The sequence below is a fragment of the Oncorhynchus tshawytscha genome, linkage group LG05, assembly GCF_018296145.1.
Source record: "Oncorhynchus tshawytscha isolate Ot180627B linkage group LG05, Otsh_v2.0, whole genome shotgun sequence".
In the NCBI taxonomy this organism is placed as follows: Eukaryota; Metazoa; Chordata; class Actinopteri; order Salmoniformes; family Salmonidae; genus Oncorhynchus; species Oncorhynchus tshawytscha.
In genome coordinates, this window is record NC_056433.1 from 25,432,022 (window position 1) to 25,450,800 (window position 18,779).

At 40.0% G+C, this 18,779-nt stretch overlaps 1 protein-coding gene across 1 annotated transcript in view; it reads right to left on the reverse strand.

Annotated features, from left to right (window-relative positions):
• Positions 1-2,531: 2,531 nt before the first annotated feature.
• The window catches only part of opn5 (opsin 5), a 35,247-nt gene continuing 18,999 nt past the window's right edge, over positions 2,532-18,779 (reverse strand). The window contains exons 3-7 of the mRNA XM_024420451.2: positions 15,006-15,125; positions 8,525-8,695; positions 8,014-8,348; positions 7,661-7,905; positions 2,532-7,454 (exon numbers count right to left, since the gene is read on the reverse strand). Coding sequence (XP_024276219.1) covers positions 7,388-7,454; positions 7,661-7,905; positions 8,014-8,348; positions 8,525-8,695; positions 15,006-15,125 — 938 coding nt within the window. The 3' untranslated portion in view covers positions 2,532-7,387. The remainder of the gene's footprint in view (positions 7,455-7,660; positions 7,906-8,013; positions 8,349-8,524; positions 8,696-15,005; positions 15,126-18,779) is intronic.

Below are 18,779 nucleotides of genomic sequence, written 5' to 3' on the forward strand. Positions count from 1 at the left end.
AGAAAGACAATAGTTGAACAGTTTTGAACAAATACATTCCTTATAAAATGAAGGAGAAGCTTTTACTTACTTAGCTAGCGAATGCAGCTGGCTAGTTTAGCCTACTCAAACACCCGGCTCAAACAGAGAGGGATGCTATATTAGCTAGCTGGCTATGGCTATCCAACACTGGATTTCTTCCAAGTCAAGGTAAGCTTTTGGTTTTTATTAATTTACTGCCACCGGGTCCCGCCGGTGGAACCGCTAAACTTCTTGCTGTACACTGTACTGCGTGTTTATAGTGGGTTTACTAACGTGTTAGTTCTAGTAGCTATGCTAACTATGACGTTAGCTAATATGGTGACAACGATGTAGGCTGTGTGTAGTTGTTAGCAGTTATGGTATGAAGGTTCTGCTTGTTTACAGACAGCTGTTGTGTTGTGCAATGAAGTCCACCAGTGAATGGAAAAGGTGAGAGGAGGACAACACGTAGATGCAAGAAGGAATTCTTCAACGAGCGAAGTGATCATGCTGTTGATTCTGACGATTCTGTTGAAAAACGTTTCTTAAACGAAAGCAAACTGAACAAAACTGGGATGAACATACCTGAATTTGTCCAATAGAAACTCTTGTTTGCAGGTGTTGGACTAATGATCACGCCTTAGATCAGGTAGATACAGGCAAGAGTGTGCAAGTCGGTATTGAATGTGTCACTCACTGTCTGTCACCTTGTTTACTCTAATTTTGCTCTCGACCTGTGCACCTACAATGTATTCTTCCATTCGAAGGCTAGGTTGTAGCAACCTCATGATGGGATATAGGGAAAATTACAGTATCATGTAGTAGCCTAAACCTATCAATGTTACATTGAGCTGGGTGAATGGAATATCAATGACAGTCATCCAAAATGCTGTAATAGAAATAAGGCCATACTTATGAAAAATGTTTTTTTCCTCCCTCATCTTAAATGGCACCGACCGCCAGTGATGTCCTTATGCAGGCGTCTGCTGCTGAGGGGGAGCCAGCTATTCCTAGTAGCAGTGCACTGGAGATTTGGAGGTAAATGTCACTTGGCTGTTTCTACAAAACACTATATATTTCTTTATTTAACACCACATGTTTTTTTCCACACCACCATGCAGAATTGAATGATGAAATCTAAAAGTTTGGAATAATTGGAATGGCAATGCATCTCATCAAGTCAGAGTGAAAAAGCAGTGCTTGTGTTCAGTTACTTCAAAGCCTGGAAGGATGGCTCCCTCTATAGGGCCTGAAAGATTGTTCCTTACTAGGGGAGTTTTTCGTTGTCAGTTTTTGCTATCTTGGGTTTTGTTTGGGCTTTTAAGTTGATTTATGACTAATTACTTTGTATTAAGTGCTATAAGAATAAAATGTATTTGATGATTGATGATGAGGAGTCCGAATGCTGAGACACAGTAGAATTGATAATATAAAGGTTTTTATTAAATGTGTGTAATTTTTTACAATATGGGGATTGTCTTAGTATTAACACATCAACGTTCACAAACTCAATCTGCAATAAAAATCTTAAATTGGTACATTTCCTGATGAAATCCCCAGTGAGCCACAGGGAATAGGCTTTACAAAACAATAGGATCTCAAAGACCAACATTACAGCCATATTAGGAGTTTGGCTACTTCCTTGTATTCATATTCATAGAATGTCTACACAAAATCACATATTCTGTGCATATTCACCCATAGTGACCCGGTCTGCAGGCCAAGTATAACAGTAGGTCACAATTACTTTAGACGAGTGTTAATTTGGGGAGACCCAATCGTTTAATGTCACAATCTCCTCAGATCATCAGAGATCATTTAAGCATGGCATTTAAAGGGTATGATGCAAAAAGCTATGTTTCCTAACTAATGATGAAATTAAAAGATTTAATCTCCTCATGAACAAGAAGGAACTCCATGGATTGTGTTGACTATCTGATTATGGTAGACCAAAGCATGAAATTAAAATTGAAGAACATCTGCAATCTTGTACTGCATATCCATTTCCACAGCAAGATCTTGAGACTTTAAATCAAATACTGTTAAGAGACAAATTAAATAAAATACTGTTAAGTGCTATTGTCAGCCACTAAATACAACAATAAAATGTTTGGTCCATGCTCGCTCAAAAGCATAGAAATGTTGTCACGCCCTGTTTCACCTGTCCTTGTGCTTGTCTCCACCCCCTCCAGGTGTCACTTATTATCCCTGGTGTATTTACCCCTGTGTTTCCTGTCTCTCTGTGCCAGTTTGCCTTGTTTTCCAAAGTCAACCAGTTTTACCTAGCTCCTTTTTCCCAGTCTCTGTTTTTTCCTAGACCTCCTGGTTTTGACCCTTGCCTGTCCTGACACCAAATTCGCATGCCTGACCACTGTGCCAGTTCTGACCTCGAGCGTGCCTATGCCCTTGTACTGTTTGGACTCAGACTTGATCACTGAACCCCTGCCTGTCCTGACCTCAAGCCTGCCTATCGCCTGGTACTGTTTGGACTCTGACCTGGTTTATGAACTCTCGCCTGTCCCTGACCTGCCTTTTGCCTACCCCTTTTTGTTATAATAAATATCGGATCCCAACCATCTGTCTCCTGTGTGCATTTGGGTCTCGCCAAGTGCCCTCATAAATGTTCCGTTAAAATGCTGCTATATATGTATATATATATATATATATATATGCTTTACAGTGGAAGTGTCATGGGACTCAGTTACATAGGAGCCAGATTATTTATTATTTGTGCACCATTCTTCTCTTTCCTTATGAGGGTGTAGGATGCCTCATGAGGCTGCCTTTTCAAAAATGAATAAAATATATATACCAACTAAATATATGTGCATAACTGCACCTTTATTTGCACTTATCTTTTCTCAACACAACAGATTTGCTATCGAATGCTGTACTTTTCTTTACAAAATAAAGGAACAAAAAGTTATTCCTCATAAAGAATGTGGAATGAAGTATAAGGTGCGACATATGGTACTTGAATGAAAACTACAGGTAGTATGAAAGTAGTTATATTACACATGCTCATAGGAAACACAAAGAGTATGACAATAAGCAATGTTACATATTCCTCCTGGACCACTATCCTTGCTGCTTCAGACCATGTTCTTCATGATAAAACATTCAAATAATTTCAAATATTTTGTTTGGAAAATACAATGAATTAGAGCCTTCTTTCCTGAGACACAATCAAACCCTGTTGAAGTGCAGTAGGGCATCCTCATTAAAACAGAGGCATATAAAGTGACGAGACTAATACTGTGAAGTGGAGACGGACAGAGAGTCCACTAAGGAAAGAAATGGACCTATACCTGAGATCAAATAACGACATGTTAGCTATCTCCTTCCTCATTCATCATTTTTGTGCGTTAACAAGATGTGATAACAGGTAAGCATTACAGTTCACTCTATGAGAAATATGCAAATACACGTATTACCTCTTTGACATCAATATGAACCTCTTGGTTGACATGTATTTTTTTTACAGATTAACATCTCAAACATTTAAGAAAAGTACTTAACATTATAGAACGTGACGTCACTCAACTTTCCTAATACTATCATTCAAAATTTACCATAATAAAATAATAAACAAATAAATCAGATTATCAGCAAAACACTGAAAGAATACAAACTGAAAAGAATACAAACAACAAAAACACAACTCTACTAAGACACTAAGAGAGGAGATATTGCGTTTGAATAAATACTATGAAATAAACATCGTTGATGCCTCTTGCCAATGTTTGGCCCTTGGGCTGAGTGCAGGTGTGTTGATCCTTCTGCCTTTCCATTGTTCTGAAGAGGTCAGTGAGACCTGGTCCTATCAACACATCAACCGCTATCACCCACTGTCTGTGGATGTTTCAGGCCTTGACAGGACATCCCAACACAGCCATACTTGTGTTTTTACAGTGTGGTGAATGCTGACCATCTCAGTTAGAGTGGAGATGAACAGTTCAAAATGCAAAAATTGACAGTATGACATTTTATAATAACCAATAAGATAATTATTTACACTGAATATTTAGACGTTTTTCAAAAAATGGTTTTCTTGCATATGCCTGGACCCCACACACACGCACACACAGTATCATGTAAAATACTTTTGATAAACATTATTGTGAATGATTAAATTAGGATGTTTATATGCACACTAATGAATGTGATATTATTACGGCAGTAGACAGAGTAAGGCATTATCATGTAAACACCTTACTCTGCTTATCTTAATTGGCGTGAGGCCATAATTGAAGTAAGCATAAACTGATTAAAACACTCTGACTTCTGAGCAATCTTTCGATTTATTAGAACATGTAAACACTTTAATCAGAGTTCCAGCTCTTGAGTAGACTAAGATAACACTCTCAGAAGTTGCCTTGTAGCCTGTCTCAATGTGAGTTAAAGACACAGTAGGGGAAACAGCGCCACTGTCCGCCCAAGGCCGCTGTTATTAGGAGCTCACAGCAAAGCTGTGAAAGCTATCGTTATTCTTAGATATATATATATATATATATTTTTAAATGGCCAAATAACTCAAACATGGATTGGTCATTTTCTTTCTAATTTGGTGCACAGAAACTAAATGCCTTGAGTAACTTGGTCAAAAATAATGGTTCTGATGGCCTATAGATGGCGCTGTTATAAGCAGTCCCACTTAAACCCTCATTTCCTCCACCTTGTTTGATCTAGAGAAACCTTGGAATGACGTGTCTTTTCTCATGCTGAACAAATTTGCCTCAAGGACCCATGACATCCATAGATTTTCCACCATCTTAGACATTTTGGAAATCCTTTGAAAACGTATTCTCATGAACCAAATAACACCAACTTCGGTATGTAGGCCCATGGTACATCGCTTAACGTAGTTTGAGGAAGGCTAAGGGATTGGTTAGGAGATGGCTGAGTTATTGATAATCAGGAAATCAGATTTTAAATGTCCATTTAAACCGCTTGTAAATCCCCTTCACAATGGCCTATCAACTTGAAACTTTTATACTCATCAAATACATTACCATGATGAACCATGTTAAATTTGGCATTGATATCTTAAACAATAACAAAATTATGAACAGTTCACATTTTTGACTACGTAAAGCTAATGCTTAAAATAATCATAAAAAATCTTCTTCTCATGGACTAAAAGTCAGATTTATTCCAAAATGTGGTATTTGAACTCTTTCAAAAGATGGCCACACTATACCAGTAGATGCAGTTTAGCACATATGGTAAAAATATATTTTTTAATCTTCTGCTGATGAACCATAGGACCAAATGACAGAAAATGTGGAATGTACAAAAATCTGATTTCATGTGTCCATTTAAACCATTGTAAATCCACTCCACAGTGGCCTATAAACTTCAAATTTGTCATCTCCCCTAAGATACACCTTGACAGAATTTGGAATTGCTATCTCCAAAAACAAGGAAACTATTAACAAATTCTTTGCGTATGTAACACTAATGCTCAAAATGATCTGCAAATTGTTTTCTCCTTGTGAACTATATCTCACAATTACTCCAGATTTTGTATTTAGACTCATTACATCAGTCTTTAATGTTAATGGTTTTGAAATGTTGCTGCATTCAAATATGTACGCACAGTACATATAGATGCATGTTCGTACAGATGCTAATGCTTCAAATATTTTACAAATCTTATTCTCATGAATCAGATTGACTACAGATTTGGTATATACACTCAATTAATTAACCTGTAATGAATTTGAGAATGATTACTTTCTGCATTCAAAGTCAGCCACGCTACACCACTAGAGGCTATAGGAACTGAACCGATGAACATGGGGCCATACAATTTTGTATGTAAACATTAAGTATGTGTTCTTAGAAGCTTTGTGAATAGAGTACCACAGTATAAGTCATAATACCCATAAAACCTAGCGGTCAAACAGGGAAATGGTTCCAAACATTTTTCCACCATTCATTTTTCCAATAGGGGATTTTAGAAACACTTCAAATAAGGGCTGTGTTTTGTGTAGTGAATGGTGGGAAAACGATTGAAACCATTTCCCTGTAGGTTTTATGGGTATCATGGCACCTCCACTGTGGGGCTCTATATAAAGTCCCTGCAACTTTAAATGGCTGCACCAGGCCAGTTGGTGGGACTATAGATGTCATTGGCACCAGTGGCACCACAGGATACTAGAGCAATAACTATTGATCAAGTGGACTTGGTTCATCTGCATTAGACAATGTGAAATAGTTCCAACATGCTAGACTGCTTGTTTTCCTACTGGTCACAGACGTCAATTCAATGTCTATTCCATGTTTGTTCAACGTCATTTCATTGGGTTGCTATCCAACTGATCCTGTGAACCCTGTTCATTGCGGCTCTTAGGTATATTTGTTTTTGTTTTGTTGACAAAGTGGGAGTTAGGAGCGTCGGCCAACGCGGTAAAAACAATTGCAGTACATATTTTGCTGTTCTATTGCATTTGCAATGATGTCTGAGAGAATAAAGAAACAGTGTTTATGGTTTGCAGTAACTTCTTTGTAGTTTTAATATCGCAAACGGACGTGGCAATTTCCCCATTAAGGACTCCAGCTAAGGTGCTGTGTGTACATTTTTGGTAACTGTTGTTAAGTGAAGGATTTCTGACTACTTGTGTGTGAATATACTTCACTTTGAATGGGTTAAACCTTTACTACCAACATTGATCTCAACTAAGACTGACATCAGTGCATACAGAATGGTTAACAATGACAGGAACATAGTCCTGTAAGACATAGCCACTACTTTAACAGACTTTGTTGTGCTGTTTTCCTTCATTATTTGGTCCAACCACTTCATCCACTGGCTGCTACGGAGCAGTGGACCGTGCAGTTTGTGTATGATCTAAAATTGTATTTTGTTTCGTGATGTCAACGGCATCTGTGAACATGCATAGAGGGACAGTAAGAATCATATGATGACTTTGATCGTTGATGAAAAGTGCTGCTACAGTCAGACCTGCCTGAAGCAGGGGACAACGCTAAACGCCAACACCACAGTCCCTCCAGCTCTCTTTAGAGTATATCATACCTCTTTCTGAACAGCGCTTTAGATCTTACAGGTGCACATAAAGGTTTAAATGTCTTCAAACTATGCAAGTCACAGGTGCACGAGTACACAATACAAAATAATCTGTACAAAGTGTAAAAAAAAAAACATCTTGGCGCCAGCCTTGAGCTGTACACACAGAGAGGGACATGAAGTAGGAGAGTACAGAGAGCTGTTTGGAGCAGGAACATAGATACAGCAAGGCTGGGTTGCATAGGTCTGGGTGGTGAGCGGTGGTCCGTGTCTTAGCAGTTGATAGCAGGGTTGTGATTGGACTGGTGAGGGGAAAAACCAAGAGTCATTTCACAGAAGAGAATCACTGTCCTTTTCTCACATTTCACTGTGAGACTCTTTTACGGCTGGTCTGTCTTTAAGTGAGCCAGAAATGGTGTAAATCCTATGGGAGATACAACGAGAGAAAAGTTAAACTATGCAGTTTTAACTCTTGATCTAGTAACCTGTTAAACAAGATAAATGTTAAACTATGCAGTTTAACCTCAAACTAGTAACCAGTGAAACAAAATAAACGTAAACTACACCGTTTTAACTGTTGATCTACAATCTGTTCAGAGGAATAGAAAGTATAAGAGAAAGTAATAATACCTTGACTTTTTAAAATGTCTACACTTCTTCAGGACTTGGAAACAGGAGGATTTTGCACAGGAGCGTTTCAGGTTAATAACTTGGTAGATAATGGGGTTGTACATGGCAGAGGACTTAGCCAGCAGAGTGGGGATCACAGAGACAGAGATAGGCACTGAGTCGGGCTCGCCAAACGCAGACACCACTGAGACCACTGCATACGGGATCCACGCTATCAAGAAACCAGCACAGATCAACATCGCCACCTGGAGGACACAAGTAGAACCACATCACAGGTCTGTTCCACAATAGTAAAAGCATCTCTGAGGTAAGGTTCCGTGTATATATATATATATATATATATACACACACACCTTGGTCAGTTTCATCTCCAGGCTATGGCTGTTCTTGTTCCTGGTGTCAAAGTGGGAGATCTCTTTAGCTGAGGAGTTGACCTTGAAGATTATCATAACATAGGAGAAGACGATGATGCCGGTGGGGAAGATAAGGCAGAAGAAGAGGATGGCCATGACGAAGCTCTGGCCCGCCACGGAGGTCTGGGCCAGCCACCAGTCCAGGGTACAGGAGGTGCCAAATGGCTCTGGTGCGTAGCTGCCCCAGCCCACCAGGGGCATGGTGGCCCAGAAGCCTGCGTAGAGCCAGACAAACACCAGACACAGGAAGGCATGGTGCCTCATCAGCCAAGTACCTGTGGGCAGAATTTTGGGCAGAGGGATTGATCATTTATTGGTTCATTATCACAATAAAGTGTTTATTCAAACTGTTCAGATATCACAGATCACTCAAAAGTGCTAATTATTCATTCTAATAAAGGTCTTGTGTTACTGTAAATCTAACACAAACTGAGAGCATAGCCCACTGTACCGTATCTGAGATGACAGATCTTGAGGTATCGGTCTAGGCTAACTACGGTCATGGTGATGAGGCTGCCAACACCGAAGAAGAAGCCAGCCCAACCATAGAAACGACAGCCCTCCCAACCAAACAGCCAGCGGTGGGAGAAACTGGACGCCACAAAGAACGGTTTCCCTGTGACTTCAAGAGGAAACACAGAGACGTTACCACCTCAGATGATCACTGTGTGCTGTAAAGACATGGGAATGTACAGTACCAGTCAAAAGTTTGAACACACCTATTCATTTAAGGGTTTTTCTTTATTTTTACTATTTTCTACATTGTAGAATAATAGTGATAACATCAAAGCGATGAAATAACACATATGGAATCATGTAGTAACCAAAAAATCAAAATATATTTTATGTTTAAGATTCTTCAAAGTAGCCACCCTTTGCCTTGATGGCAGCTTTGCACACTCTTGGCATTATCTCAACCAGCTTCACCTGGAATGCTTTTCCAACAGTCTTGAGGGGGTTTTCACATATGCTGAGCACTTGTTGGCTGCTTTTCATTCAATCTGCGGTCCAACTCATCCCAAACCATCTCAAATGGGTTGAGGTCGGGTGATTGTGGAGGCCAGGTCATCTGATGCAGCACTCCTTCTTGGTCAAATAGTCCTTACACGGTGTGTCTTGGGTCATTGTTCTATTGAAAAACAAATTGTACTCCCACTAAGCGACAACTAGATGGAATGGCGTATCGCTGCAGAATGCTGTGGTAGCCATGCTGGTGAAGTGTGCCTTGAACTCTAAATAAATCACAGACAGTGTCACCAGCAAAGCACCGCCACACCATCACACCTTCTCCTCGATGCTTCACGGTGTAAACCACACATGCAGAGATCATCATTCAACTACTCTGCGTCTCACAAAGACACGGCGGTTGGAACCCAAAATCTCACATTTGGATTCATCAGATCAAAGGACAGATTTCCACCAGTCTAATGTCCATTGCTCTTGTTTCTTGGCCCAAGCAAGTCTCTTCTTCTTATTGGTGTCCTTTACTAGTGGTTTCTTTGCAGAAATCCGACCATGAAGGCCTGATTCACCCAGTCTCCTCTGAACAGTTGATGTTGAGATGTGTCAGTTACTTGAACTCTGTGAAGCATTTATTTGGGCTGCAATTTCTGAGGCTGGTAACTCCAATTAACTTATCTTCTGCAACTCTGGGTCTTCCTTTCCTGTGGTGGTCCTCATGAGAGCCAGTCTCATCATAGCACTTGATGGTTTTTGCGACTGCACTTGAAGAAACTTTCAAAGTTCTTGACATTTTCGGGATTGACTGACTTTCATGTCTTAAAGTAATGATGGACTGTCATTTCTTTTTGCTTATTTGAGCTGTTCTTGCCATAATATGGACTTGGTCTTTTACCAAATAAAGCTGTCTTCTGTATACCACCACTACCATGTCACAACACAACTGATTGGCTCAAATGCATGAAGAAGGAAAGAAATTCCACAAATTAACATTTAACAAGGCAAACCTGCTAATTGAAATGCATTCCAAGTGACTACCTGATGAAGCTGGTTGAGAGAATGTCATCAAGGCAATGAGTGGCTACTTTGAAGAATATCACATTTTAAATATATTTTAGTTTTGTTTAACACCTTTTTGGATACTACATGATTCCATATGTGTTATTTCAGTTTTAATGTCTTCAGTATTATTCTACAATGTAGAAAATAGAATAAAGAAATACCCTTGAATGAGCAGGTGCGTCCCAAATTTGACTGGTACTGTATAGTATGCATGTACAGTAATGTAGTAGTCATGAGAATGTATGAGAATCACAATGAAAACCATCGTCTTCATCCACTTCACAGAAAACAAGTGCTGTTTTTTTCAGATCCCTCAATGATCAAATCAAATCAAAGGTTATTTGTCACGTGTGCCGAATACAACAGTGAAATGCTTACAGGCCCTAACCAACAGTGCAACTTTTAAGTAAAAAATAGGTATTAGGTGAACAATAGATAAGTAAACAAATTAAAACAACAGTAAAAAGAGCGAAAAATAACAGTAGCGAGGCTATATACAGTAGCGAGGCTATAAAAGTAGCGAGGCTATATACAGGCACCGGTTAGTCGGGCAAATTGTAGTAGTACGGTTGAAGTTGGAAGTTTACATACACCTTAGCCAACTACATTTAAACTCAGTTTTCCACAATTCCTGACATTTAATCATAGTAAAGACCCTGTCTTAGGTCAGTTAGGATTACCACTTTATTTTAAGAATGTGAATTGTCAGAATAATAGTAGAGAGGATGATTTATTTCAGCTTTTATTTCTTTCATCACATTCCCAGTGGGTCAGAAGTTTACATACACTCAATTAGTATTTGATAGCATTGCCTTTAAATTGCTTAACTTGGGTCAAACGTTGTGGGTAGCCTTCCACAAGCTTCCCACAATAAATTGGGTGAATTTTGGCCCATTTCTCCTGACAGAGCTGGTGTAACTGAATCAGGTTTGTAGGCCTTCTTGCTCGCACAAGCTTTTTCAGTTCTGCCCCCAAATTTTCTATGGGATTGAGGTCAGGGCTTTGTGATGTCCACTCCAATACCTTGACTTTGTTGTCCTTAAGCCATATTGCCACAACTTTGGAAGTATGCTTGGGGTCACTGTCCATTTAGAAGACCCATTTGCGACCAAGCTTCAACTTCCTGACTGATGTCTTGAGATGTTGCTTCAATATATCCACATAATTTTCCATCCGCAAGATGCCATCTATTTTGTGAAGTGCACCAGTCCTTCCTGCAGCAAAGCACCCCCACATCATGATGCTGCCACCCCCGAGCTTCACGATTGGGATGGTGTTTTTCGGTTTGCAAGCCTCCCCTTTCTCTTCCAAACATAACGATGGTCATTATGGCCAAACAGTTCCATTTTTGTTTCATCAGACCAGAGGACATTTCTCCAAAAGTACAATCTTTGTCCCCATGTTCAGTTGCAAACCATAGTCTGCTTTTTTTATGGCGGTTTTGGAGCAGTGGCTTCTTCCTTGCTGAGCGGCCTTTCAGGTTATGTTGATATAGGACTCGTTTTGCTGTGGATATAGACACTTTTGTACCTGTTTCCTCCAGTATCTTCACAAGGTCCTTTTGCTGTTGTTCTGGGATTGATTTGCACTTTTTGCACCAAAGTACATTAATCTCTAGGAGACAGAACGCATCTCCTTTCTGAGCGGTATGGCGGCTGTGCGGTCCCATGGTGTTAATACTTGCATACTATTGTTTGTACAGATGAACGTGGTACCTTCGGGCGTTTCGAAATTGTTTCCAAGGATGAACCAGACTTGTGGAGGTCTACCATTTTTTTCCTGAGGTCTTGTCTGAATTTTTGGGATTTTGCCATGATGTTAAGCAAAGAGGCACTGAGTTTGAAGGTAGGCCTTGAAATACATCCACAGGTACACCTCCAATTGTCTCAAATTATGTTAATTAGCCTAACAGAAGCTTCTAAAGCCATGACATCCTTTTCTGGAATTTTCCAAGTTGTTTAAAGTCACAGTCAACTTAGTGGATGCAAACTTCTGACCCAATGGAATTGTGATACAGTGAATTATGAGTGAAATAATCTGTCTGTAAACAATTGTTGGAAAAATTACTTGTGTCATGCGCAAAGTAGATGTTCTAACCGACTTGCCAAAATGGGATTGTTAACAAGAAATGTTTGAGTTGTTGAAAAACTAGTTTTAATGACTCCAACCTAAGTGTACGTAAACTTCCGACTTCAACTGTATGTAAGTGTAGGTATGGTTAAAGTAACTATGCATATATGATAAACAGAGAATGGCAGTAGTGTAAAAGAGGGGCTAGCTGGTGGTGGGTGGCGGGACACAATGTAGATAGTCCGGGTAGCCAATGTGCGGGTGCACCGATTAGTCGGGCTAATTGAGGTAGTATGTACATGAATGTATTGTTAAAGTGACTATACATATATGATAAACACAGAGTAGCAGCAACGTCAAAGAGGGGTTGGGAGGTGGGACAATGCCAATAGTCCAGGTAGCCAATTGATTACCTATTCAGGAGTATTATGGCTTAGGGGTAAAAGCTGCTGAGAAGGCTTTTGGTCCTAGACTTGGCGCTCCAGTATCGCTTGTCATGCAGTCGTAGAGAGAACAGTCTATGACTGGGGTGGCTGGGGTCTTTGGAAATGTTTAGGGCCTTCCTCTGACACCGCCTGGTGTTGAGGTCCTGGATGGCAGACAGCTTAGCCCCAGTGATGTACTGGGCTGTACACACTACCCTCTGTAGTGCCTTTCAGTCGGAGGCCGAGCAGTTGCCGTACCAGGCAATGATGCAACCAGTCAGGATGCTCTCGATGTTGCAGCTGTCAAACCTTTTGAGGATCTGAGGACCCATGACAAATCTTTAGTATCCTGAGGGGTAATAGGCTTTGTCGTGCCCTCTTCACGACTGTCTTGGTGTGTTTGGACCATTCTAGTTTGTTGGTGATGTGGACACCAAGGAACTTGAAGCTCGCCACCTGCTCCACTACAGCCTCGTCGATGAGAATGGGGCGTGTTCGGTCCTCCTTTTCCTGTAGTCCACAACCATCTGCATTGTCTTGATTACGTTGAGGCATAGGTTGTTATTTTGGCACCACCCGGCCAGGTCAGTTGTGTCATCAGCAAACTTAATGATGGTGTTGGAGTTGTGCCTGGCCACGCAGTCGTGGGTGAACAGAGAGTACAGGAGGGGACTGAGCACGCACCCCTGAGGGGCTCCAGTGTTGAGGATCAGCATGGCGGATGTGTTGCTACCTACCCTCACCACCTGGGGGCGGCCCGTTAGGAAGTCCAGGAGGGAGGAGTTTAGTCCCAGGATCCTTAGCTTAGTGATGAGCTTTGAGGGTACTATGGTGTTGAACCCTGAGCTGTAGTCAATTAATAGCATTCTCATGTAGGTGTTCCTTTTGTCCAGGTGGGAAAGGGCAGTGTGGAGTGCAATATAGATTGCATCATTTGTGGATCTGTTTGGGCTGTATGCAAATTGGAGTGGGTCCAGGATTTCTGGGATAATGGTGTTAATGTGAGCCATTACCAGCCTTTCAAAGCACTTCATGGCTAAGGACATAAGTGCTATGGGTCTGTAGTCATTTGGGCAGGTTGCCTTAGTGTTCTTGGGCACAGGGATTATGGTGGTCTGCTTGAAACAGATGCAGTATATTAACAATCCTGAGGCAAACATGTGACAGAAGAGGTGATCATAAATAGTGTTTCCCAGTGCCCTATATCGTTCCCATCATTGTGTGAAGAGACATCCTCACTGCACCAGTCTGACGCCACAGAGGTCCAGCAAGTAAAGCTGTACTCTCTACCAACTCTCAGAGTTAGCAATAGACTCTTTGTTTCAGTTCATGATTTCTACAGTATCAGGTTAAAACGACTACCAAACAAAATGGACTTTCAACCATTCTGGACCTTCTGGGCCATTCTAGGTAATTCTGGAACATTCTGGACCTCTGATATTCATTATAATGGTTCTAATCCTAGAGAGCAATACGAACGTCTCATACAGAGGGACGTAGTTGGCCCAGACACAGATAAACAAGTGAGAATCCTGTGGTTGTATGAGGCACAGAGAGCTGGCCAGAACTTGTTCTGAGACAGAGCGACACACTGTTGTGAATTCTGCTTCTGTCTGGGTCACAGCTAGGACTTATTGAGGTGCTAAAATATTCACAATAAATGTTATTTTTTAAACTACATTTCTTAACTAAGACGACTGTTTGCAATGGAACTAAATCTCTTGTACATCAAAGGCCTAGTCTATCGATGTATTGTGATCAACAGGCAATGTAGAGTAACTTTGGCGTTAACGTGATGCTGTTCCTCTAATATCCATAGGGTGGCGATAAAGGACAAATTTCAGGTTTAGCCACAATTTAGCATTCTCTAGTATTGAGTTATCAAACATGCCTAAAAAGGTAAATGATTGAGAGAAATATTGGCCTGTTACGTAAATATTAATTTCCAAGGAATTGATGGAACATGCATCAATTGTTCTGAAAGAGAGACAGGAGTGTAATTAGGCACTCCACACCCAACAATGAAATATCAATGTAATATAGTTCAACAATGGTGATTCAGACAGAGAGATACTGGGATATTAGGTGTGGACAGACCTGGGATCAGATGATGAGACTTCAAACAATGATGTCAGTTGTATGATGTCTATGATTTTAAAACAACTCTGTGGTTCTCTCTCCCTATTTCTTTCTTTGTTGTCATTATATTCCACCAATTCATCTTCTTCCAACCATGACAACCATTCCTATGTGTCAGGATGTACAGCCGAGAATGTTAATGCCGCGCTAACATTGTTCATATACATGCTGTTCTGATTTTAAATACACAGAATACACAAGACTAATCCACCATGTTCTGTGCAGAGACACACTGTAAAAGGACATACTTTATGAAAAGCCTGCGGAATGGTTTACCTGATATGCCAAAGTCAAAGATGGCTAAGTTGACTGTCATGAGCTCAGGCGGCCTTAGCTTTGTCTTGCGTTTGATGGTCATGTATATAACATAGCCATTTCCTGTGGCAGACAGGATCCCTGCAGAGAAAACAGAGGACAAGAGGAAGACATGACAAGTTGTAAAAATGCAACATGACAGGGTGTACCTACAAGTTGGTTCATTTACATACTTAGGCCTATGGCATAATTGGTTTAATTATAAGGTTTAATTGGTTTAATTATAATGTTGTAATACTATCCCTATTAATACGTGAGATTTTGCCCTGTGTGTGTTTATCTCTAGAGCCTTGATACATGATAATGATGCATGCCCTACTGTTAAGTTAAAAAAAAGACAGGTGGGTTGTGGGTAAAGGCAGTGTACATGCATGTTTGGGTTGATCAAACACTTTTTGACTACTGTCTACAAACACTTTTTGACTACTGTCTACTTTCACAAGAAAACAAAGGTTTTTGACATCCACCCTCAGTCTGAAATGATCAATATGCTTTTAAGTAATTGATTTCCATGCACAAAAGAAAGGAATAAATCATTTGTCATCTCTATGACCTCTGCTTTGACTCATGTCTACACACTCACTATGTGTGTGACACAAGTTGTGCTAATTACATGTGACAACACATCGAATGGACTCCAATTACACATGACAACTTATTTGTATTCCCATTGATGCTCTTCGTTGTTGCTCGTCTGTCCTTCACAACCATGTATTTATTTGTCAATAACAACGTCAGTGTGCTGATAACAGCTTAACCTTCCTCCATGGTCCCTGTCCCCTTACTGGACTGGAATCAGTGGTAGACAGGCCGTATCCTCTGCTCTATTCTATGTGATATGAGGGCATACGGTATGAAGAGCAGAATCTCTAGTGCTCATTCTCTAGTGAATGTGTCTCATTCTCCCATTCACTCTGGACTGCATCAGCTGAATGACCCTGTTTCACACACAAAGCAATTTATTGAGAGAAATTCAAAGAAAAGATCAATGAAATATCTCTTTCATTTGACTTCCATCATATGATAAACAGATTAGAAAAAAATATCAAATGAGGTTCCAGTTTGTTCATTTTTTCAGTGATGAAGGTGGGCATAGGATCTGGACTGAACATCTTGGAGTAAAATCCCATTCTTATTCGATTTCAAATAGATGTATGTATATATTTAAGGGTGGTAGGTAGCCTAGTGGTTAGAGTGTTGGGCCTGTAACCAAAAGGTTGCTCGATCAAATCCCAGCGGTGACAACATAAAAATGACAAAACATTTAGTGGCACTTTTGAGTACTTTGAGTATCTCTGACCCTATGTGTGGCCTTGTCACATGTCAAATATATACAATAATTGAATAAGATGAAGAAAAAACTAGAATGACAAAGATGTAAAACCTTAGCCAAAATATAAACCATCATCTTAGTGTATACCATGTCTCAGCATCAAATATCCTCTCTATATATTTTTTTACCATGTTTTATTTATTTTACAATGTTAATATGTATTTGTTGTCAATGTTTTGGCATCAAACTGGTTGCAGTTGTGAAAAAAAGTGAATAGTTGGAAGATTTGCAGAGTTAATTGAAAACAATGCCTAAATTCATTTGGTAACCTATAGAGTGTGTCCTCTCAAAAAGGACATGAATCAATTAATAGACAGACACCACAGTATCCATATATCTCACTGAATAGCAGCATCAAAATGCAATGAGACCCCCGCGTGAGACATCTTCACCACCATTGGTTTGTTGGGTCAGGACGTTAGTTAGACTAAACAGGGCATTACATGGCTTGCAAATGGCTCAGCACAGTGTAAAATAGAAAATACTGAGTTGCTATGAAAAACAATCTGAACACACACAGTTGTGGCGAGATTAAATAACAAGAAAATATTAGTGACAGGTACACAGCCTCAAGTAGAGAAACAGATAATCTGACAGACCGGAAAATAAATCCTGAGTTACCCCAATGTTGTACTACTGTACGAAGGTGAGCATAGCATAGCACAGGGACAGAGATTGAATAACTGTATCTTTCTATAAATCAATATATTCTTGTGTTTATTCACTCACTTGATTTGAGTCACTGTAAATGCACAGTTCAGTCATGGATACAGAACGGCATGTACAGTGGCTTGCAAAAGTATTCACCCCCTTGGTATTTTTTCATATTTTGTTGCCTTACAATCTGGAATTAAAATGGATTTGGGGGGGTTTGTATCATTTCATTTACACAACATGCCTACCATTTCGAAGATGCAAAATATGTTTTATTGTGAAACAAGAAAAAATACAAAAAAAACTGAAAACTTGAGCGTGCATAACTATCCACCCCCATTTTGGGAGACACATTTTGAAGTAATTACAGCTACAAGTCTCTTTGGGTATGTCTTTCTAGCCACTGGGATTCTTGCCCATTCTTCAAGGCAAAACTGCTCCAGCTCCTTCAAGTTGGATGGGTTCCGCTGGTGTACAGCAATCTTTAAGTCATACCACAGATTCTCAATTGAATTGAGGTCTGGGTTTGACTAGGCCATTCCAAGACTTTTAAATGTTTCCCCTTAAACCACTTGAGTGTTGCTTTAGCAGTATGCTTGGGGTCATTGTTCTGCTGGAAGGTGAACCTCTGTCCCAGTCTCAAATCTCTGGAAGACTGAAACAGGTTTCCCTCAAGAATTTCCCTGTATTTAGCGCCATCCATCATTCCTTCAATTCTGACCAGTTTCCAAGTCCTTGCCAATGAAAAACATCCCCACAGCATGATGCTGCCATCACCATGCTTCACTGTGGGGATGGTGTTCGAGGTGATGAGAGGTGTTGGGTTTGCACCAGACATAGCGTTTTCCTTGATGGCCAAAAAGCTACATTTTTGTCTCATCTGATATCCTCATCAGGGATATTTTTGGTCTCTTTGTTGCCTCTCTGATTAATGTCCTCCTTGCCTGATTTGTGAGTTTTGGTGGGCGGCCCTCTCTTGGCAGGTTTGTTGTGGTGCCATATTCTTTCCATTTTTTAAATATTGAATTTAATGGAGCTCTGTGTGATGTTCAAAGTTTCTGATATTTTTTTATAACCCAACCCTGATCTTTACTTCTCCACAACTTTGTCCCTGACCTGTTTGGAGCGCTCCTTGGTCTTCATGGTGCCGCTTGCTTAGTGGTGTTGCAGACTGGGGCCTTTCAGAACAGGTGTATATATATATATATACACTGAGATCATGTGACAGATCATGTGACACTTAGATTGCACAAAGGTGGACTTTATTTAACTAATTATGTCACTTCTGAATGTCATTGGTTGCATCAGATCTTATTTAGGGGCTTTATAGCAAAGGGGGTGTATATGTATGCATGCACCACTTTTCCGTTTTTTATTTTGTATAATTTTTTTAATAAGTCTTTTTTTTTCATTTCACTTCACCAATTTGGACTATTTTATGCATGTCCATTACATGTCCAAATAAAAATCCCTTTAAATTACAGGTTGAAATCCAACAAAATAGGAAAAACGCCAAGGGGGATGAATACTTTTGCAAGGCACTGTACAGCAGAAAACCCCAACATGAGGACAAAAGAGATGGAACTTCCTAGAATTCACATGTTTCATCCCTAAAGCTATTCTGGGGGTTAAGATCATGTCGACATTAAAATGGCGATGCAGAGCTGCATTTTCAAAGTAGGATGTACAGTGGGATTCATCATTATTGACACCCTTGATAAAGATGAGCAAAAAATACTCTAAAATAA